This window comes from Desmodus rotundus, chromosome 1 (assembly GCF_022682495.2).
Source record: "Desmodus rotundus isolate HL8 chromosome 1, HLdesRot8A.1, whole genome shotgun sequence".
In the NCBI taxonomy this organism is placed as follows: Eukaryota; Metazoa; Chordata; class Mammalia; order Chiroptera; family Phyllostomidae; genus Desmodus; species Desmodus rotundus.
The window spans coordinates 47,436,105-47,459,888 of record NC_071387.1 but is presented as its reverse complement, the minus strand read 5'-3'; the positions used below and the strand labels follow the sequence as shown (position 1 = coordinate 47,459,888).

Genomic DNA, 23,784 nt, shown 5'->3' with positions numbered 1-23,784 from the left:
CAGAAGAGAAATTGGGTGGAAAATGGGGGAAAGTGGAGGAAAGTGGGTGAAATTTCAGGTCTGATCCTTAGTCTGATCGCACAGGGCTTTCTGGAGTACGAATCACACCTCACATTCAGGAAGCTATTTTGTAGTCCTGGAGGTAGTAGTTTTTCTCACTTAAAACAAGAGGTAAGGAACCAAGGCTTTTACATGCTGCCCATCATTTCCTTCCCAACAGGCATCATCAGAGTACCAGAAATCCAAGAGGTACAAAAACTCTCAGGCATGTTAGGCTCTCTGGGTGGTAAAGAGGCTCCAGCCGCTCAAGGGCAATTGTATGAAGTTCCCAGCTAACAGCTCTTAGCACCAGAGCACACAGAAGCTGGAGGATGGGTGCATGACTTTGGTAAAGGGTGATGACAGGGGATCCAAGAGGCGCACTCAGATTTAATGGTATCAGCAACATGCCAGACTGGATGTTTTCTTCACTAATGTTTCCATGTGATTTGGGTTACATCCAATTTTGAGTTATCCATGTCATTTCTATGATCTGGGTCCTCCACTGTACAGCAGAATCTTCTTCCTCATCTTTTTCCTTCAAAAGAAAATTATTTTGGTGTAGGAAAAAAGCCATTTTTTGTTCAAAGTCTCTCTTTTTATGATTACAAAGATAACATTTAAAAAGTTTCTTTAAGATTGTATTATTTATCCTGTAACATCTCTTGGTGGGAAATAAATCCCATAAGTTTTCTTGCCTTGTAGAATGGTATTTCTTTTATTTGACCTGAGTCTACCACTTTTATACTTTAAAGGATTCTTGGCTCAAGTTTACTGGCATTTGGGGATCCATTTCATGTTTACTTTGTCCACAGAGAATCACTTCGGAAGCCCACAGACTTCAGGCATGGTTGCTTTCCTCTTTCATCACGAACAGCTCTCATCTGCCTGATCTCTCCTCAGATTGCAGCTTTTCATTAGTTCCCCTGATTAGTTTGGCTGCTCTGCTCCAGATCAATGTATTTGTTGTCTTTGAGGGACAGTGATCAGTATTATATTTGGTGTCCCAGGCAGAGATTCACATCACAGCTTCACATTAGCCACTTATGTTTTGTTTTTTTAATGCTAGTCTAGATATTTTCTAACATCTTTTTTTGTTTATGTTTTTTTAAAGGTTTCATTTATTTATTTTTAGAGGGAGGGGAAGGGAGAGAAAGAAACATAATGTGTGGTAGCCTCTCGTTGCCCCTAATGGGGGCCTGGCCTGCAACCCAGGCATACACCCTGACTGGAAATCGAATCAGCAACCCTTTGGTTGGCAGGCAGGCACTCAATCCATTGAACCATACCAGCCAGGGAATGTTTTCTGACATCGTTTTGGGTTGAGTTACACACCATGAAGGTGTTTCCAGTATTCAGTCTACAGTGATTACCTTTCCTTACCTGTAGTTGACTATATCTATAGTATCTTGGTAGAGTATGGAGTATTATTGTTTTTTCAAAAATCCTGAGCAATGTTTATTGATTAGAGAGAGAGAGAGAGAGAGAGAGAGAGAGAGAAACATCAATCAGTCACCTCCCTTATGTACCCCAACCAGGGATCTGGGTATGTGCCCTGACCAGGAATCAAACCCGCAACCTTTTTGGCTCCAATTAACCGAGCCACCCAATAAGTGTTGGAGTATTATTGTTTCTCAATGACTAATTTCATCTTAAACATGCTCATAGTAAACATTATCTCTATTTTTCTGCTGGCACACACATGAAACCTTTCTGAAGTCTCTCACATTGGCTTAGTGCTCAGAATTGCCATAAAGTTTACCTTCTTCTCTAAATCCCTCAGACTCCCATTTTTAGATCTCTTTTGCATATGCTGAAGAGGACAAGTGCCAACATAGTTTTTATGACAACCCTACTGATTTGCCTCTATGGAGGGATACACATTTTTTAGACCTTTTCCCCCCAGTGATAAGTTAGTTCTTCATAGGTGGCAAAATAGTTCCAGCAACTAGATGGGAAGCCAACTTTTCTTTGCCAAGTACATCTTTTTGGGAAGTGGTTTGGTGCTCCTTTGAGAAGGTTTTGAGAATTTTAAATATGTCCCTTTTGCTGATGCCTTATTTTCCATAGGGTTATGTAAGATTCACTAGGGGTATTTGTTCTAGAGTAGAAAAAGCATGGGTTTTGGAGTCATGCAAACCTAGGATGTACCAAAAGCACTCTGCTAATGGCAGAGTTACAAGGAGGCTGAAAATGGTCAAGATGGACCAAGCACTAAATTTAATTATAGCCCATAAGGTGAAGGGATTAGCCAAAGAATGTATATGAATAATCCATGGGCACAGACAACAGTGTGGTGATAGCCAGAGGGAAGGGGAAGTGGGGACTGAGAGGAAGGGAGTAAAGGGGGGGAAATGGGGACATCTGTAATAGCGTCAATAATAAAAATAAAGAAAAAAAGGATATGAGCAAGTCTAGAAAAGGTTACAGAAAAATGGAATATCCCAAGCTGGTCATAAGAGCTCGTTCTTCTGAAAGGTGATGAGTGATGCTTCTCTGGAATCCCAGGCCACTGCTGATTGCAAAAGGAGATAGAGACTTCCCCAGCCATCTGGTTGTTCTGTACCACTACACAAAGTCTAGAGTTCCACCCTTTTAGGGTACAGAACAGTCTGTCCCCAGTACAATCTTGGAAACCTGAGCAAAGGCTACTCTAGACTGCCTATGAGACCTAGCTATCATTAGCCTCATCTAGCCTCTTACGCTGCTAGGGTTCCAGCCTTCATCTCCCTCATCTGCCTCAGAACTCTGGAAAAGTTATTCCCATCACACTTCCTTTATCTATCATCCTTTATTCCTGCAATGCAAGCTGTTCTGGTCAACTGTCCTCCCCTATGCTACTTGTCCTCATATGGCGCTGGGCTTTCTGCCCACTGATTTTTCCCATAATTTCTCCCTTTCCTCCCTTTCTCCAGAGCCTTCTGGCACTCCCTTATAATTGGACACAAACTCCACTGCTTTCTCCTACTTACATAAGCCCACTTGCATAGTTTCTTGCCTTAACCAGAACCCATTTTGCAGGAAGACATCACCTCCCTGTAACCTTCTCAGATAAAAATTGTACATTCTTGTACATCCACCATTGTGGTTCCCATAAATAGTGTTTGCATTGTCACTGCTGCTCTCTGCCTCTTCCAAATCACTGCTTTTCCTTCTTGTGCAAAGAGCCCTTTCTCCTCTGAGTTTCAGGTCATCCTGATCAGAGTGTTCCTGTCAATATCTGTATTGACAAACACAGAAGAACCTATCTTCGAGATGCCTGACCTCAATTCCAACATATCCTAGAATCCATTCTCATAGCCACTTCTGGACCTTATCATTAACCTAAATTTTTCCACCTTTTAATTCTGAATGGCAATCTACCATTCTCTGACCACATTGTCTTATCATCACTACCCATAGGATTCTTAGTTCTCAATGCACTTGGTGCTCAGGCTAGACCTCCAGTCCTTTGATCATTTTCCCTCCTAGGTACTTACCAACATTATACCTTTATTTCCTTCTCTCTTCATCTTAGGTCTCATGAGGCATAACTGTAAGAATACTTGCAAACATCTTCAAAAAGCCTAGTCCCCTTTCTTTCTGCCATACTGACACTGCAATGCTTCCCTCTTAGATTAATCCAAATATTTGTTTTTCCTGATATGGGCTGCTGAATCTTGACAGAAAACAGAAAATCTAACTACGCAAATCAGTGTCCCTAAGCAATTCTTTGACAGTACTGAGTCAGTGACTTCTCTGAGTGGTGATCACAAAACTTTAGAGAAGTTCTCCTTATCCAAGGTTTCACTTTCTGAGGTTTTAGTTATCGGTGGTCAATGGCATTTCAAAAATATTAAATGAAAAATTCCAGAAATAAACAATTCATAAGCTTTGAATTGAGCCCTGTACTGAGTAGCATGATGAAATCTTGCTCCATCCTACTCTGTCCCACCCAGGATGTGAATTATCCATTTGTCCACTGTGTCCATGCTATATACCCTCCCCACCATTGGTCACTTAGTAGTCCCCTCAGTTATCACAGTGCTTGTGTTCAAGTACCCCCTATAGTAGCCTAATGCCACTATGTCACAATCCCTGTGTCATTCATCTCACTTCATCTCATCATGTAGACTCTGTATCACCTCACATCATCACAAGGAGGGTGAGTACAGTTCAATAAGACTTAGGGAGAGAGGGAAAAAAGAGAGAGAGGAGAGAGATACCATTCACAGAAATTTTATTACAGTTATAATTGTTCTATTTTATTATTAGTAATTGTTGTTAGTCTCTTACTGTGTAAATTAAACTTTATCATAGGTATGTATGTCTAGGAAAAAACATAGTATATATAAGGATTCAATACTATTCCCAGTTTCAGGCATTCACTGGGGGGTCTTGGGAAAGTATCCTCCACAGCTGAGTGACTACTGACTCTTCTTCTCAAAGCCCCACTTCATCGACACCCCCCGCATACATGTACAACATTTCTCTCCCTCTTCCCTAGTAATTGCTTTACCTTGATACTCTTCTACTCTTAAATCACTGTAATTGGCTTTTGCAGTCACCACTGAAGTGATTATTCTCTAGCTAAAGTCACCAGTGACACTCCAAAGGTCAAATCGAATGGACTCTTCTAACATTTACCCAGGTGGACTCTTATCTTGCATTTGACACTACTGACTCCTCTCAGTGTTGTACTCTGGACTTCTCTTCTCTCTCTACTTATTTCCCCTGGCAAGCCCACCCCCTTCCATAGCTTTAACTCATAGTTATATTCTTGATCCTCAAATCTATATTTCTAGTCCAGCTCTTTCTACTTAGCTCCAGAGCTTTATATACAAAAGAGCTTTCTTCCCGGTATTCCTGGCATTTCCAAGGGGACCTCAAAATCAATCCAACCACAACCGAATCTCCTACTCAGCCCCCATCCTTCCTTTTTCCTGGTTCTCTGTATCGGTAAGTGATATCACCTTTTAGACTAAGCCAGAAACCCCGCAGTGACCTTCAACTCCTCCATCTTAAACCCTTATCCACTTTGTCCCCACCATCTTCTGCACAATCTGACTTCTGTCCAGGTCCTTCTGATTTTGCCTCCCTAAAGTCTCTTGTAGCTCACCACCTCTACCCATAGTGCTATTGCATTAGCTAATGTCCTCTCACCTCCCATATCAACTCCTTTTATGGACCCTTACAGTTTTGCTAAAACATATACCGCATCATGGAACTACCCAAACACGGAGTATAAGTCCTCCAAGATCTAGGCTCTTGTCTCTCTCTTCAGACCCATCTGTCCTGCTTCCTGCCTCCTGCCTTTCACCCTGAAGTCAGCCATATTCAATTACCTGCTGTGCCTGGAACTTGCCATGCTAACTCTCAGTTCTAAATGCCATTGTTCTCCTTCATACCTCTCTTCTCCTTTCTGCCTAGCAAACGTCTGCTCATATTTCAGGGCTCAGGTCAACCTTCTCATTCTTTGCAAGGTTTCATCTACTGTGTCCCTAGTCTCACCCCAGAAGTACTGACTACTTTCGTTTTGGGGCTCCATCTCTACCTAATACTGTCAACATCGGGTTGACTCTCCTGGACTGTAAACTCCTTGAAGATAGCATCTGTCACATTCATCTCTGTGTCTCTGGGTTCAGCTCATAGTAGGAAGAACATAAATATCTATTGAATGAAGGATAAACAAATTAAAAATGGAGGCCGACCTGTGAGCAAAGGCTAAATGAATATTATGATAGTGAAACAAATGTTGATCACAAAGGCATACAGAATCATCACAAAAGCCTGTTTGCAGATGGCTCTGCCATATGTGAAGCCACCAAGCCTCATTTGCATTAGTAAACAAGTCAGGTAGGTATTCCTTAGAATATAAGCTGACTTTCAGGGACAGAAGACGGGGGTGGTGCCTCATATTGGCTTGCTTCCTTAGCAGTTTGTGAAAACAAAACCCAGCAAAACAATTCACCCCTTTCCCAAAAGTTGGCACTGTCTCAAGTTTTTCTCTTCCAAAATACTTTCTCTGGCCAGGCAACACTCCCCACGCGATAGCTGTTAGGCATTGGTGTGCTCTGAATCCTTTAGAGAAGGTCAGTCCTGAATACCAAACAGATGCAGAGCCCTGGCGTCTGACAACTGAAGTGCATAACAATAGCCGTCTTCTTTGTTTGTGCTGTTCTAAGTTTCCCCACAAACAGGCATATTTTAGACAGTGGCCTTGAGTTATTCTAATTTCCACACCTGAAGTGAGGAACAGATAATTTCAGGCAGAAAAGTAATGCAGGAAAGGGTTTTAGCTGTACATGCTCATACATGCTCCTTGTTTTCCAACAAAAACAGCACTTTAAATTCAGTCAACATCATAGAGACAGCAAGGGTACAACAGAGAGAGGATTTTTTTTAATAGCAAAACTTTTGTACTAATTAATGAAGTAGAGCAGAACCAAACCAAAACAACTAAAAAAACCCTCACTCCAGATTACCTATTTTTTTTCAGATGGAAAGCCCTGGGCAGCAAGCAAGAGAGAAGAAAAAAATTGACCCATGCATTAAGTAGATTGGCTAGTTAATTTAGTGCAAGTGGAAATAGCCAAATAATATGAAGTTGTTATGGTAGAAAGTAATGCTTCCACATTACTACCCAAACTTGTAAAAATACTCAGAGAGGCAGAGAGAAGGACTAAATTTAGACCCTGATTCAATGCATTCAAGAGCATGATTCATCTTCCCCTTGTCCTGGTATGGCCTAGGGAATCATACCATAGGCAACACAGAAGTACCCTGTAAATAAAGAGTAGTCTCATTCATTCAGAGGCTCAAGGAGGCCAGGGACACCCCATTTTTTCTGCCAACAAGGGTATACTTCCAGGTATCCCACACACCAAAACAGAACCTGGTTTCTCAGCTGGCGAAAGGCCATCAAATTTTAGCGTTGTCCCGGCCTTGACATGAATGTGCTGGAAATTTATTTTGCTGCTCTCTTCTCTGAGTGGCTTTTTTACCCTCAGGCTCCAGTCGGATCCTGAGAGGCTCCCACTTTAATGAGATGCCCAAACGAATGTCATCATTTGGTAGCAATGCATTTACCAACCTGCAGCCCAAGTCGCCTCACGGAGTCCCATAGGTTGGGTCTGGAGAGCTAGTATTTTATACAACAAACACCTGAGATAATTATGAGCAATTTGAAAAAACAAAACAAAATGAAAACCAACCAACCAACCAGCAACAGCAAGTTCAATTCCCAGGGGTTCATCAGGTGTTGGACAGTGTCCAGGCAGAGCCGACACTGCTGTCTCTGCCCCAGTTTCACTATCTGCTGCTTCCAACCAGGTGTCTGCACTCCCTTCGGCTCCCACCATCAGAGCAAATATTTCAGCCTGTACACCTACTTGAGATTAAAGCCAGACTATCATTTGTGTTAACTCAACGTGGTTTAGAGGTTAAAAACACCTGTCATTTTGTGAGTATACAGTGACTCCATTCTTTTTTTCTTTTTCTGTTAGTCTGGAAGCACATTTGGAAAGTATCCTTGTAAGTCTTATTCTAGCTTTTTTGGCCTTACTAATTGTCTCTGTGTTTAGGGCAAATTACAAAAAGGAAATTTATATTTAAAAAAATCTGTTGTTCCGTATGTATCATTGCCTCCCAAAGTGAGGGCATTAGAGCTGTCCCCCCTTCTGAGGTGTAAGACAGATGTTAAAAACCCAAACCTAGGACCCCATATATCCACAGACATTCATCCCAATTAGGAAAGATTATTTCTGCAAACATGAAATGGGTTCAGCAATTTTGCAGTTAAGAACAAAAAGATACAGAGTGCGTGCATCACGTTAGAAATGAGTGGCTCTGCGGAGTGTGGGAATGCGCAGCACTTGGAGCAGCCCACAGGGCACATCACAGCATGGGCTTGGCAGACCCTGGGCAGGGCTGTGGGTCCAGGCGGATACGAGATCCCAGCAGCCTGAACACATGCTTCACAAACCAACCTGGCCACGGCACAGAAAAGAGGCAAGACACTGCAGGGCGGCATAAAGATTCGTACCTTTCTCAAACAGCTTGCTACTTGGGTCTCCCAGGCAGCTCTGAATGACCAGGTGGGGCAGTTACCCAATCCCCCTTGGGCCCACCCAGTGCCGTCGAGTGAAAATCAGAAGATTAAGAGAATAGGAACAGTCAATGACCTTGGCCAAATGTGATGACATATTTGGGGGCATCCTCCTATAACCATTTGAGAAAGGACAAATATTCTTTAGCACTCTAGACAGAAAACTGGCTGATTTAGCTTAGAACAGTGGCTACCACTGTAGCCAATTTCAGAACATCCAAAAGGAAGTGGTTGGGGGAAGGTGTCATGGAGGTCGCATCCAAGGCTGGGTCGGTTACGTACTGGGATCCGGGGTAGAACGTTATTCTCACACACACAGCACCGCAGATTTCATTAACAAGGTGGGGAATCTATTTTCATACTTTGCTCACACAAAACACCTCTCTTTCTCTGGTGGGTTTTCAAGTTCTAAACTACAATCAGCCCTTCTTTTAAAATAACAATAATAGATCCTCTTATTCAGCCAGATGGTGGTGTTTGTTGCACTAGGCTGGGTTCATAGTACAACATCAATAAATGGCCACTTGTAGAGGGACAGACAGAATCCCATTCATAAACCACACCTACACCTTCCTCTTTCTCCCAACCCAAATGTTACATCATTAAAACACCCATGGGCACTTAATCTCATTTTGGGGGAAAAAATGAGAAAAGGCAAAATAATGTAAGTGGTAAAGCAATTTCTTGGGGGAAAATAGTACATCTAGTTTCTGAGGAGAATGATTGTTGGTAGGCGTTTTAAGTGTGTTTTAGTCTCGAGGAACCATTAGAAAGGAGGATCCAAAAGAGCTTCCCCCGGTCCCTGCAAAGCTGTCTCAGTGAAGGCTGTGCATTGTCAACCAAAGATATTTCATCTGGGAGAGGGAGTTAAAATTCTTTCTCAGTGAGTTGGCTAAGTCTTGTGAAATGAATATTTGTTCCAATTAGGTGTTCCAAAAAGCCTTCTTGCCTCAGATAACTCATTTTGGGAAGGAATGGGTATTTGTTCAAAATTCATCATGGAACGGAAAATGACGTAGGGGTATGTTCTGTTTCCAGTAGATATGTGCTCTTCCCAGGCCTGCGGGACTCGAGGTCTGGTGCTCTGTCCTTACTTGTCTGGTCTCAGTCCTACCTGGGACGGGGGGGGATGGAAGAGGGGGGCTGACTAGTCTCTGCTCCTGCTCTTAATAAGCTATACTACCTGGTTATGTAACCCTAATCCATGTCCACAGTCCAGGGCTCAGATGGCTGGCCTGTCAGCAAAAAATGTCTGAAAAATGTTAATTCAACAATGTTGGAGGGATGTTATTTCTAGAGCCGAAGTCCTCAGGGAAAATGAGAAATAGTTGCTCTTGGGATTCAACTCCTCCACACTGAAAGATATTTCTTTCCTGATGCTTTCTTCCCAAACAACTTCCCAATGACTGGTATGCCCTGACATTTGGTCCAAATAAAATTCTGGAACTGATTTCTAGGATACAATTATCTTCACACTCTATACAACAAGAGTGTTTATTATAGAAAATCAGTATCTATTAGGGCTTGAAACATTAGGGGTCTGCTGCTGCTGTTGCTCGCTCCCCACACTGAATCACTTCATTATACAGATACTATTTTATTTTTGGCATTTACAGCAAGTAACTCAGTTCATAACCTAAGGCATTTTCCATACTTTCAGGCAATGAATACTAACTTCTTTTGAGTCTCTAAAGCACATAATTTAAGACAGTGGGAAAGGGAGCCGGAGAATAGTTTCCAGTGCAAGGAAAACACCATGCAGATGTTGGCCCTCACTCTTGAATTCTGATGGTGAAATTGAGAATTGTTTATTTGTTCTGAAGTCAAACCCAAGGAATTTATTTTTTACAGATTGGGGTAGGGGTGGGGCATAGTGATGTAATATATTACTAATACTGAAATAGTCAACACATGGCCCTAAGGTTTTGAATCCCTAAAGAATTTCAATCTTGTCAAATGGTTTATTTCTTGATCAAATTTGGCATACCAGATGTTGATTAGTGTCACAGAAAAGACATACCTGAGGAAACACCCAAGGACTTTGCTATTGAAATTGCATATGCACTTTCTGTAATTGTTTTTTGTTCCTTCAAGATAACAAGCTAGGAATTGGTCCTCTATCTTGAGCCATTTATTGAGAACAAACAAATGAACTTGGAAAAGACATGACCCAATTGAAGTTAAATACCTGACTTTGGTGTATGAGAATCATAAACTTGCTTACGGTCTATCTGGTCCGCAAACACTTCCCCATAAATCATCCAATAGGGCATGTAGAAGATGTTCTTGGCCAATTTCCATGATGGCTCCTCATTGGGAAAGAGAATGGCTTGCCTGGCAACCCCAAAACTCATCAGCACCACCAGCATAATGATGACAAAGTACATCATGTCTATCATCTGGAAGGGTGGGGAAACAGGGAGAAACAAAAGAAAACTCATATGACTGAGTGTCCCAATGACAATGACATTGATGGAAACCTTTGAAGGCGGTTCATGTTCCATAATGCTCATAAGGGATGTTTAGATAGGGAGCTGTGTCCCGATAAGAGGATGCTTGGTCTATTGAAACCAATGTCCATGCAATCTTATCAGTAACTCAAAAATCATTTCAAAAAAACCTCAAACATATGCCCAATGGAACCCCGTCACTTTCCATTGTTGTCTGCGGGCCCTGGTCAAGACGAGACCTGAGAGTCAAGTATTGATACTACGGGAGCTTGGGTATCTATACAAATTTAGTACTAACTTTTTCTCTGCTCTTGGGGGAGGCAAATTCCCTTCTTGGATGCCTTTCTTAGCAAAATTGAAATTGGGATAGTTGAACTATTTCAAGACCTATTGCAATGCCATGAATTCTCTAAGTTCTGGAAAGCTAATGAGGAGGTGGAAAGCTCAAGAAAATAATCATTAGTAAACACAGCTCGGACAACAAACATCCAGCACAGGCCGTGCTACCCTCCTGGCCCCGCTCATTTTGCGGTGTTCTACAACAAGCCCGTCTCCGGGAGAGCCATGTTTTCTGCGCTTATGTCTCCTGCAGCATATCCTATCAGTTATGAAGGGCCTTTGTTCTCGTAGGCATTAGAATCAGGTAGCCCACTCCTGTGCCTGCTGTTGAAAGGTTGGATTTTCATCCAGACATGTTTGTAGAATTCTCTTGACTGTAGTCAAGTACAATGTCTTCTCTTGTCCCTCTTTCTTTTTCGCTTGTTTTCATGACCCATGTTATTTGGAATCTGTTTCTTATATGCCAGATTACTTTCCTTTCATCACCAAAAATAGTTGAGGATGTAATAACTATTATTTTACCTGGTCAGAACCCATTGCCTTCTTCTTTTAGAAACTGTTCCCATCCATTGTGGACACAGAGGTAGGTGTCTTTTCCTGGCTAGGGTAATCATGGTACCTCACCCTCTGGCAACAGCAGTGATAGGAGGTAAAAGCATGTTATGCAAGAATCCCACCAGCACCTCTCTTTGGATACTTTTCAACTGAAGCTGGGAAAGAGATACTCCCTTTATCTCTCTGTAGTGATGTTAATTCAGAGTGTCTGAGGCTACGTGCCCCGCTACTGACCAGAGTGAATGAAGCAGATATTTGAGAGAGAGAGAGAGAGAGAGAGAGAGAGAGAGAGAGAGAGAGCGCCTTGACAGTGGTGAGAGCCTGACTGCAGTAGCCACGAAGGCCAGTTGCGTCATGCCCAGCTATAAGTCAGTGCATCCCTCCTGGGCTTAAGCTAGTTGGAGATTAGTTTCTACCCTGTGTATCAAACCATCTAATACAGAAGACTATCTCTTGGATACCAAACTTCCTGAAGGAATGTTCATCCACAAAGAAAAACTGTTGGTAATCGTATCAATGATAATAAAGACTTTCAATGGAATACATCACAAGGTGCCTGTTATTGGAATTTAAATATTTCAGTCTTCCTGTTTGCATTAGGATACTGGGGGATCAGTGTATTTTAGGTCAGTTTATTAACTTTCGTGGTAACTTCAAAATCCATCTTTCAAGGATTGTATGACTTTGAAATAAGAAAGAAATAAGAATCTCTCCAAATGTGACATTAAATTCATATTTATTCACTGTCCTTAAAATGTATATACTAGTTCATTTGTTATTCCTTACGCAACTCAGTGGCCTCAAAACTCTCAGGACGGGCAAGCCGGCTGTGCTGAAACAGTTTTATGAGAAACTCGGGTTGGCTTCTCATCTCTGCTTTCTTTTTTATTTTGTAAAATTCTTTCATTATTTATTTACAGAAAGTTCTACCAATGAAGGGACACTAATGGATTTTTCATGTTATATTTATTTAGATTGACTAAAAGGTGGGTGGGGAGAGGAAGGTGTGTACTCAGGAGATTTAGGGGCTAGTCTGACCCAAGAAAACCCAGCCAGTAAATACAGCAACTGTTCTAATTTCTCAGGACCGTTTTGGTTCACATTGATTGTGACATTTGTCCAAAGGGTCAAAACAACCAAGGGGAAGAAACATTCTTCCCAAACACTCAATTTCATATATTTCAAAGACGTCTGCTTCCATTCGAATACCAAAATCTGACAGAGTGGAGTACAGAAGTAGAATATTATTGGCGAGGACTGGGGCTGGCTACATGTGCTTTTAAAGCTAAATTGTCCAGCTGGTTCATTATTAAGAGACCTGATTCTGTCTCATTCTTACGAAAATTCTTCATTTGTGTTTTAGAGGAGCACAATATTATAGTGGTTAAGCATGTGCTCTCAGGTGTCAGCTACCTGAGATTTTTCATCTTGGCCCTATTAGTAAAAATACCTAGGTGGTCCTAATCTTGGGTTTTTTTTCATCTTTGAAATGGCAATAATAACAATTATAATGCATATTGTTTTGTAAGGATTAAATGAGATAAAATACGAAATGCTTGGTGTGGGTAGTTTTCAGTAAATCCTGTTAATGTGTTATTACCATGGGGGTTGGAAGACAGGCAGGCTGTGGGGTCAACTAGACAGGAGTTTGAATCTTGCCTTTGTCCCCTGCCCAGTTTCAGTTTATTCTATTGTTAAATGAAGACACTAAAACCTATTTCATGGGGTTGTAATGATGATGTGCCTGACTTGGTGTTTGGCACATTATAAATGATAGCTATTATTATTGTTCTTACTCTGTGTTGTATAAGTGAGCTTCACATAGGCTTAGAGAATGTCATTGAGAAGTGGTGCCCTGGATTTAAAGACCTATGAGAATCATACTTGAGTATTGTATTCAGGTATCTTGGCAGCTGTCTGCCCCTAGACTGCAGGGCACAGTTACTTGGCAGTTTAGTACTGACCAGTGACTGTCTAATGTTGAGGGACTTTCAGTGTAATCACATCTAGGCGTATTTTGTTGAGCTTCCAGCCTGGCAATGCATCTGGCTCCCTGATAAATTCTATAGGCATATTTTACCTGCTTTCTGTATCAGTGACTCAGTTATTGAACTAATTACCTTAACAACCCCAATGAGAACAAAGCCTCCAAATACCCTCATTTTCTACTTATTCTTGACTGATAAGTGAAGTCATTCATAAGTTAGAAGGTAGAGTAAATGCAGTACATCTCCCTTCCTCACTCCATAGTAAGGTTTAATTCTAATAAAAACTGGGGATAATTATGCCATTATTAAAATGATAGATGTGGATTTAAAAATAATCTTGCTGCTTTAGTTTGCCTTTAGTTATTTCAACTATTTAAATGCCACCCAATCTTTTAAAAATAATATATTTGGTTTGTATGGGTCTTTTCAGGCTTTATTTATTGAAATAAAAATAAGGCAACAATCAATTAGAATAAAACAGCCAATCAGATTATGTAATCACCTAATGCAGTGGTTCTCAACTGAGGGCATTTTTACCGCCCCCCCCCCCCCCCCCGGCACATGTGGCAACATCAGGGGACAGTTTTACTTGGTGTGTGTTTGCGTGTGTGTACATACTACTGGCATCTAGGGGTCGAAGATGCTGCTGAGCACCCTGCAGTGCACAGGATAGCCACCCAGAATGATGAATTTTCTTGTCCAAAATATCAGTAGTGTCAAGATTGAGAAAACTTGGCATAATGTTGCAGCTGTTACAGTTCTTCACTTTCTTTGGGTCCATATGAGAATTCATTTGAGAATCTCATGGAAGCTTCTCCGCCCTGTTCAGAAAATTCATATGCCCACATATTTTTATATATTACCTGAGTGGAGGGTTTCCAGATCCTGACTTTTAAATGTCTTCTATAGACTCTAAGTTGAGATTCTCTGCTTTTAGACATAGTAATTTTCACCACAATCACAAATTTATTATTAAAGTCCAAAGAAGACTGTATTGTAGGCAGTATAAGAGAGTAAGATGATTTTTTTTCCTAATCCAAAGTCCCCATTTGAACTGGGGTTTGGTTTTGGGATTCAGTCTAACTCAAGCTTGTTTAATTAAGTTTTTCCTCTCTAGAATAGGTTTGGGATATTTTCCCTAAACAATGCTGGCATTATAAATAGCAAGCTTTTGTACAAAAGCATTAGCAATAGAGCAGAATAACTATGCTCACCAATTTCTCCCCTTATCATTGCATTTTAACAAATGTAATATAAACATAATAACAGATATAATTTATCAACTCCCTATTATAAGCCAGTCACTACTGGCTATTTAATGTGTTATTTCTAATCATCACAACATCCTTACAAGATATGCATTTATTGGGACTACTTAAGAAATGAATAAACTGAGTTTCAAAGAGGTTAAATGAATCGGTAAAGGTCCCATAATCCTATGCTTTTGGATTCAAGTTCTCCCTCTCTCTGCACAGATTTGTCAGAGCTTTTGTAGACAGAGTCTTGGTTCTTTAAGATTCATTTTAGTAGAGTCACACTCACACACTAATAATAAATACTGATTTGCTGACTGAAAGGTAAGCGATAATATATATAGTAAAACTTATATATGATAAAGTTTTGGGAGAATGATGAATATCTACAGACAAATTATTGGTTTCAAATGGAAGTGGAACAGAAGTTATTAACAAAGCGGTTTTTCAATAAGAGGTGTTTGTCATGTAGGATGGATTACTTGGTTTTTCCACAAATGTCTGATAAAGGTGAAGTAGAGGATACACTCATGAAAGTGGAAGAACTGATTTAAAAAGAACGGCCCAGACTCTGATTCTTCCTCTGGTGAGTTTGGGGAGGGAGCTGATTCACGTGGGCACTCCCAGGTCACTAGTGCTGTCTTCTAGGGCTCGGTCCTTGTGGTGGAAGGCTGGAAACCAGTGTCATCAAGGAGCATTGGAATAAGTCCACAGCCATGAGGGGAAGCATATTAGTTTGCCACTTGGGATTCCTTTTTAAAGAATAAGATAAGTAGGGCATCATTCTGGAACCTAGTTTTTAACAGACATCTTTTTCTTGTAGTGTAACAAAATGCATCATATATTGATAGAACTTAATTCAAGTACAACCTAACAACTGAATTCAAATAAACTATGTTTTTCTTCCCTTTGTATAGAGAAAGTTATTTTCCTAGCACTTCATTTTTAAAAAGCCATGTTAAAAATCTGTTAAATATTTGGAGTGGAGACTTCTCCAAGATCCAGCAAAAATATAACCTCCATGTGAAACTTTCCCTGACCTACTTTCTCTTTGCTGTGTTCCTGTGGTACTTCATATACATGCCAATTACTGCACCCTCATGCTGTATGACAATTATTTCTCTTTCTCTCCTCTCCAGTCTATGGAATGAGCACCTTTATATACCCAAGTCCTAGTCCAGTGCTTGGCACAAAATATGTGATCTTTACATATATTTTTAGTAAGAAAATGGATGAGTAATAGACAACTAATTGTCCAGTTATATAGAGAGAGGTAGTCAAACTTCCGAATATTCAAAAGTAATTAAAAAATAAAACACCCCCAGGGCCCTCTCAGTTAGACCTTGATGGCTGGCCCAAACCAGTTATCTCCCTCCTCCTATTGTTTCCACTCCTCCTCTAAGAGCTTATCACAAGACATCAGAGAACCCTGCTTACCATTTTTCCAATCATCATTACGTAAGGCCCCAAGTACTTGTTCACACCGAAGATGTCCAATAGACGGATGTACCAATAAATGATGTTCACACAATAGATGACCCTCCCATCACTCCTGAAGGGCTGGTCTTGGAGACGAAGGATCATCCCAACAGAGAACAGAAGGATGGCTATGAGGTCTGTGACATTCCAGTACTCCTGCAGCCACACCTTCACTTTCTGCAGTAACTTCCCTGGCTCTGACATCAGAATCTAAAAGGCAGGAAAGAGATGGGGGTTAGGATTTCTGTCCATATTCTTAGCCAAGTTGGAAAGTGCTTGGTCTGTTAGTGACATGTTTGGCTTGTTTTGTCTGTCTGTGTCTACCTGAATACTTGCATGCTATAAGTGTACAACTAGCAAAACTCGGGCCATCCGGATTCAAATATTCCACAGGCAGATATAAGCAATAAGTTTGATCTTTCAGGTTGCCTTACAGTTCTAAGACACAAATAAGGGCTTTCCTATAAAATTATTGACTCCTAATATCCTGGAAATCTCTGCAGTCCTCCTCCATCTTGGTAAGCAGCATCACAGATTGAGTTACCCAGACCACTAACTTGGGAGGACTCCTTTATTCTTCTCTTTCACACCCAGATCCTCTGCAGTGACATGTCCTATCTCCTCTATTTCTAAATACAACCCAATCCAACCACTTCTCACCACGTCCACTCCTGACACTCTGTTCTAAGCCCCACGTTCACTGCTGCCAGTCTGTTCTAAGCCCCATCACATCTCCCAGGTGATGGCAACCGACTCCTCACTGGTACCCCTGCTGCCATTGTTGCTGCCCTGACCCCATCCATCTCAGGGCAGTGCACAGAGCCCTTAAAACTTAAGCCACGCTCCGGGGGGTGAGTACACAGTTGTGTGTGTAGGTAAAAACTCAAGCTGTGTATACCCGTATGAGTTGTTTATTCCCTTACAAGTAAATTATAACTTAATTTTAAAAAGAGAATGACTTGAGAGATACATGGACAAGAACAATAAAAACCAAAACAAGTTACGGTAATTGAATGCGTCAATCTTCTGATAGCTTTCATGACAAATAGAGAAAGATCCAAACTCCTTATCGTAGCTTCATTTGATGTCTCACCGTACTCTCTCCATTCCCCCGCCCCTGAAGCCACGGTGGTCTGTCTGCTCGTAAGCATGACAAGTCCATCCTGTGCTCAGGACATATGTACTTGTTCCTTCTGTTGGGCATTTTTTTCCTCCCAGGGTTTTACATGTTTGGCTTCTTCTCATACTCAGGGTCTCCACGTACATTTCTCCTTCTTAGGAAGACCTTACTTGGGTACCCCACGTGCAGCAGCCTCTACAGCCCAGGTCACTCTCAAATATGTTTCCCTGTTTCATTTTTGGAAGATTTTTATCTCTATATGAAATTAACTTCTGTACGCTTGCATAGTGTGTGTGTGTGTCTGTCTATCTATATATCTATCTCTGTATCTACCGATCATCTCCCTCCGCTAGACTATAAACTAGGAGGGCAGACCCTGTTCCCCAGAGCCTGTCACATAATACTCAATAAATATTTGTTGACTGACTGATTGTTGTATAGACATCTCACGGCAATTCTGCGGTCCCTTAACTGCTGGGCGGGGCTCTGACTTACCTTACTCTATCGGTGCCCCTTTGCTAACACACGCTGTGTGAAATCCACAGCTGCACAGCGGGAGTTGCCCCCCACCTGGGACCACAGCCTCCCACAGGACATGAGGAGCCAGGGAAGCCGGCCCGCTGAGGCTATGAAGCAGGGCTACTTGCACAAATCATTTTCATTTATCCCTCTCTTCGAGCTATGACCCACACCTTTCCCAACTCAGGACCTCTCAAAGGAAAGAGGAAAGACTGGGGACAGTTCTAATCTGCAGCTATGTATTTGCATTGGCATATCACCCTTTAGGCTTACTTTGGCCTGAAACAATAAGGAAGAGAGGTCTTAGTAAGTCAGGACTAGGGCTTGGCAGGCTAAGCAAGATCTCAGGAGATGCCTGGTAGCCTCTTTCCTAAGCCAGGGCTCTTTAGCCCTTAGCATGCATTAGACTCATCTAGAGGGCCAGTAAACCACAGAGGGCTGGGCCCCACCCCCGGAGTTTCTGCTTCAGCTTGCCCGGCGCAGGCTTGAGGATTTACATTTCTAGCGAATTCCCAGGTCACGCTGGTGACCACAGAGAACCACTGCCCCATCCGTCAGGGATCCTGCAGCAGCTGGGGCCCTGATGGCTTCTCCCCCTGCCAGCTGCACCCCAGCTGGGCAGAAATCCGTGTGTGCACGTGGGTGGTGGGGGGCGTGGCAAGGACTGAGCCCCTTAGAGGTTCTCTAACCTCTTGCTCACGCTTTCCTAAAACTGTTAAACACGGAGGTTTCAAGTATCATTTTTTCGACAGTGAAAATATCCTTGTGAAATCTCAACATACAGAAAGAGTTAAACGCTAATGGGCTGGAGGTGAAGCACCCTCCGCCCCTTTCACTTCACCAGCTCGAGCACCTCTTAGGGCCCTGGGGCTCAGACGAGGGCCCTGGTGTGGAACCCAGTGTGGGAGTGAAAAGAACGACCCAGAGAGGGACCAGTCAGGTTTAAGACCTAGTTCCCCTTTCTGGCTGTGGGATACAGAAAATGGGCTCACCCCCTGAGTCTCACTTCCCGTATCAGCAAGGCCGGGAGGTCCTCATGGCCACAGCATTTACCTCCCAGAGTGGTGGGGAGGAGGGCCCCAGTGAGAGAACGTCTACCGGTACACGCCGTAAACTGCTCCGTGTCATTAAGGGATTACGGCGGCTTGTTTGGGTGACTACGCGCAGAAGTATGTGGTTCTGGGAATGGGAGGGCAGCATATGAAACCACAACATCCCTCCTCAGAAGCCTACAAACTTTTCCATGTTTCCAGGCTCTTGCAACTGGGATCTTGGGGGCCTGTGTGGTGACTATGAGGAGGCACGAAGGTGAGACCCATGGGGTCTCCACTCCCTTGGCAGTCCAGCATTCCTTTAATGGGTTCTGGGCCCTAGGGTGGGGTTCAGGGAGCTGCTTCACCAGGCTGAAGAGGAAAAGGTCAGATGCTAAAGTGGCCAGTGCCTCCCTCCTCACAGCTTCCTCAGAAGCAAGGACTCTTTCCCCTGACTCCCTGCTGACCCCAGCCTCTAAGCCCTCTCTGCTATTACATGCTACCTCAGGAGAAATGGATATCCAGGCCTTGAGGTTCCTGGCAGCCCGCCTGCTTGGCAGCCTCTTCCAGAACAGTCTGTGGAGTACAGACTGCTCCCTGTCTTCTTCCAGTCTAGTCCCTGGAGAGATTCCAATCTCCCTGCTCAAGTCTTTCCTTTTTCTGCTTATCGTGGGGACAAAATATGCATCTGGGCATTAAATCACCAGAGAGCGAGCTGACACTTCACAGCAACAGAGTTCTTAGCAGGAGCAGGCCTCAGTTCTCAGAGAGGTGCACAAAGACCAAAGCAAACTTATGATTAATTTCAGTTTACACATGGGAAACCTACAAACTGGTCGGGAAGTAGAAGGCACTGTCAACTGGTTAGAACAAGGCAAGAAGGCAAGGCCTCTTTTTTGTTTTTGAATAAGTCTAGTCCCTTATAAAATGGGAGCAGGGTACCAATACCCAAATTCTCAGGATGGGGGTATGTTGTTTAGAATTTAAATATCCCCGAAGCAGTTTAAAAGTTCAAGAGAAAAAGCTAGAAATATATAGACAGAGTGTGACAAAAGTAGGTTTACAATTGTTTGCATAGAAAATAATATAATACTAATAAATAATAATACAAGAATAAAGTCTGTGTTTTGCATACATACAAAGGCATCTAAGAGTTACTGCATCTTTCTAAAGGAGAACATTCTAGAGCTAAAACCTAAGATAGTAAGGGCTTTTTAACCTGTCTTAGTGTGAAGACAAGGGTGAATTCATGGATTTGTAGGAATCTTTTTTTCTCACTGTAGTAGAGAGAGTAGGGTTGTTAGGAGCTCTAGAGGATGCAGTAGACTCGATGGGGAGCAATTCTTCCGGAAACGGCCTCAGCTGCAGACTGCAGTTTCAGGGGGAAATGCAGAGGAATCATCATATCGCACAAACCGGCCTTCCCTACAGGCTCTGGAATGGGAGTCTGTGGAGTGCATTCAGCAGGGTGGCAGAGCCCTCTGGCGGACGGTTGCTTGACTACATTCACTTTAATGGCTCTTAACTCTGGTAGCCTCTGAGGCTAGCTATGACTTCAAGTATCATGTGGGGGTGGTGTTATGATGGCTTTTACTCAATGGGGGTGAGGGAGAAGAGAGCGAGCCACACCCTCAACCTGAAGGATAAGTAATATGATCAGTTCATCCCAGTGATGCCCAGGGCTAGTGGAAAGGCTGGTGCCTAGCCAGTGCATAATAAATATGGAGCAGAGGGTGAATGAAAGCATAGCTCTTCTTAGAGCTGCTGAAGTGCATTGGAGAATCATAGGTATTGGTGGACCCTGTCCAAAGAGACCCAGAGTGAGGGGTTTGCAATGGGACTTAAAAGTGGAAAAACTTAAAGATGAAAAAAAAGTGGAAAATGTAAAGTCATGTTTCTAGGGATGAGTTAAAAAGTTGTAAACAGTGTTTTATAAACAACTTGAAGGTTTCTTGGGGCAAGAGCTCTGTTAGCAGAAAATGTACTAAATCCTAAGCACTCATGGAGCGATGACCCTGTAAGCACACTGCGAAGCCACCCCAGGTTTGTCAGTAGCTCTCAAGGCCAAGGCCATATTTCTGTGGTAGCCTTAGGGAAGGTTTTCACTAATGTTTGGATCAAAGTGGATCTCGAGTGCCCCGCTCTCCCCTCCATAAACAAGTTAACTAGCCACTGCCTTTCTCTTCAGTTCTCTTTTATGAAAGTGGTTACCTCTCTCATCTTTTCTATCCCCAGGGTGAAAATGTAGGAAATGACGATCCATTCCTGGGTGGAAGGCCAGCGCTCCATCTTCACTAACACGATATAGTTGAAGAGCATCAGGTATCCGATGTACGCCAGCTGTAAGGAAACACAACACAGTGCTCTGGCTGCAAAGGCCCGGGAGCCCTGCCCTTGGGTGAGGCCTCTGGGCGGCGGGCTCACACAAGGCCAGCAAGCAGAAATAGGAACTCATGACGAAATGAACTCCAAAGCTCTAAACTAGCAAAAGGATACACACAGACTGTAATGTTTGAAATAATTTGATATCCAATCTCCCTTTTGACCAGTATACTTGTGCGAAGGCCCCAGTACTTTGCTTGCACCCAGGTGTCACGATGCATCATTTTGTTTTGCAACTATCCAGTCTCTGTGTCTTCCTGGCTAACGAGGGAACCTCTTCTCACAGGGGCTGCTCTTGCTCACGCAGGAGCCTCAGGTTCTTGAACTAGGGCAGCACAGAGGACTGTTGCCTGAAGGATGCCAGGTGGGTTAAATGTCAGTAAGAAAGAAAAGAAGACACTTGCTATACTTGTAAATTGGTCAAACCAACATAAAAGCAGCCCAGACTTTATCTGGAAGCCCCATTTTAATTCTCTTCTGAGTTAATGTCTGTTTTCTCTCCTGCCTTAATATGGTTGGCCTGACAGTGCCAGGCCGGGCTTCACCCATTTCCCATTGCGCCACCTTGCTGTCTTATTCAACTTGGCCTATTCCTTCTTGGTTTCTGCTTCTTTGAAACAAAACCAGAGAAAACCGAGCAATGTATAGGAAGAAATGGCTGACCGTGTGGCCGTTGTGTGTGGCTGGCTATAGCTTGGAGTGGGGTTTAATCTTCACGAAACTCCAGCCCCAGAGGTTGAACCCCATTGGGACTGGATGAATCTCTCCCTGGGCATCTCTGGAAAATGCAGGATTCAGGTTTGGTGACTGTCACTGGAGGATTCAGTTATGTCTAAGATGAGTGGAGTGTAGGAGGGCTGGTGAGGTTCTTGCATAAGGGGTGGAGGAGCCTCTAGAGGAAAACCTCACCTAGGGAAAATGGCATATAATTTAAACCTTATCGAGGCAATGCTTCAAGTTGAGTAAGGCACTAGCTGGCTTTAGGGGCCTCAGGCACTGTGAGTACGAGCTAAATGAGTTTATTCAAATCTTCTGTGCTCTTTGGAGCCTGCATAGCAAATAGGACACAATGCGGGCAAAGGATTGAGGCCTGGAGGGTTCTGGAGACACACTGTGACTCTGGAGCCCCGGGGGCAGCTTAGAAGGTGGAGCTGGATGCCCTGTGGCTGGGAGATACAAAGGGAAACTCGCAACCTACAGAGCTAGAGAAATGCTGCTTTCTCTACTAATGGGATCGCCCGCTCTTTCTTTCTCTTTCTCCTCCCTCCCTCCCTTTCTTGCTTCCCACCTTCTTCTGTAAATGCATAGATTCTTAATATGAGTCAAAGTTATTTTCTGAGACCTTAATATGTTGACACATTTACAGACACAGCCATATAATTTCTCATCTCTTGAAGGGTGAACATTTAAGTCGGAGTTCCTGAGATCACAGACAGAAGCAGGAGAGCAGTTGTGTAGATGCTGGAGGGCGGAAGGGCTGGTTGTCCACCTGAGAGGTTTGCTCTGGTACACCCACTCCCTCAGGGACTGTCATTTTAATCCCGGCCTCAGTTCCTACCCCTCCCCTTCAGGGTCATTAGCACATCATGAAAACCTCACATGAAGAGTGTACTGTACCTGAAATCATATAAGATGCTGTTTAAAAGGGAATTTGGTTCTTATGGTTCCTGTTTACCATTATATACTGGCATTCACCCTATAGTCCCTGAGCATATGGTAGTTTACAAAACACAAAGAAAGGACTTCAGTGGTTAAACTCTAAAATATACTCTCAGCCTCCTTCTGACCGAAAGTCCTTCTCCCTTTCTGGTTGCTGCCTTGTCTGTGTTGGATCCTAGCCTATCGCTTCTAGGTGAAAGGAATTTTGTCAACTGCCCTGGTTTTTATCATTTCACCCAATTCATTGTAAAACATTCCAAAGCATTATCCTCTCCTGTCACAGGTAGGCCCAGTGACACACACACACACACACACACACACACACACACACACACACACACACACCCTTTCAGAACCTCTGAATTTTAGCCCAGGCCTATGATCAGAGATGTTGCGGGTTCAGTTCCAGACTGCTGTGAGAAAGTGAGAATCACAATAAAGCGAGTCCTAATCTTTTTGCTGGGGGAGGGGTCTTACCTCCAGTTTGTAAAAGACACAGCATCCGTGAAGCACGATAAAGCTAAGTGTAAGAAAAGAGGTGTGCCTGTAACTCCTCCGACCTGCCTCTGTCCTTTGAATACAGGTCTGGTGGATGTGGCAGAAGGAGGAGGGTCTGGTGACAGGAACTTGGATTTAACTCCTATCTCAAGTACTCGCTGGCTGAATCATTTTGTGTGTTTCACTGCACCTGCTTGGACCTCCGTTCTGTGAAAGGGAGGTGGTTGCTGCTGACCTTACAGAGCTTCGGGAAGGATCGCGGTGTTGGTGAGGGGATGTGTATTTATCTCCCGGCACTGGAGAAGTCCAATGCATGGTGGCTAACAATACTATTTGTCTTTTTTTGTCTAGAAACTTTTATTCCTCTGTCTTCTCTTACCTCAGTC

The 23,784-nt window shown here is 43.0% G+C and overlaps 1 protein-coding gene across 15 annotated transcripts in view; it reads right to left on the bottom strand.

Annotated features, from left to right (window-relative positions):
* TRPM3 (transient receptor potential cation channel subfamily M member 3) overlaps nucleotides 1-23,784 on the bottom strand; it is a 495,102-nt gene that overhangs the window by 51,972 nt on the left and 419,346 nt on the right. For all 15 annotated transcript variants that reach the window (XM_053923808.2, XM_053923764.2, XM_053923757.2 and 12 more), the window contains 3 exons: nucleotides 21,071-21,199; nucleotides 16,148-16,399; nucleotides 10,350-10,524 (listed from right to left, as the gene is read on the bottom strand). In XM_053923808.2, coding sequence (XP_053779783.1) covers nucleotides 10,350-10,524; nucleotides 16,148-16,399; nucleotides 21,071-21,199 — 556 coding nt within the window. The remainder of the gene's footprint in view (nucleotides 1-10,349; nucleotides 10,525-16,147; nucleotides 16,400-21,070; nucleotides 21,200-23,784) is intronic.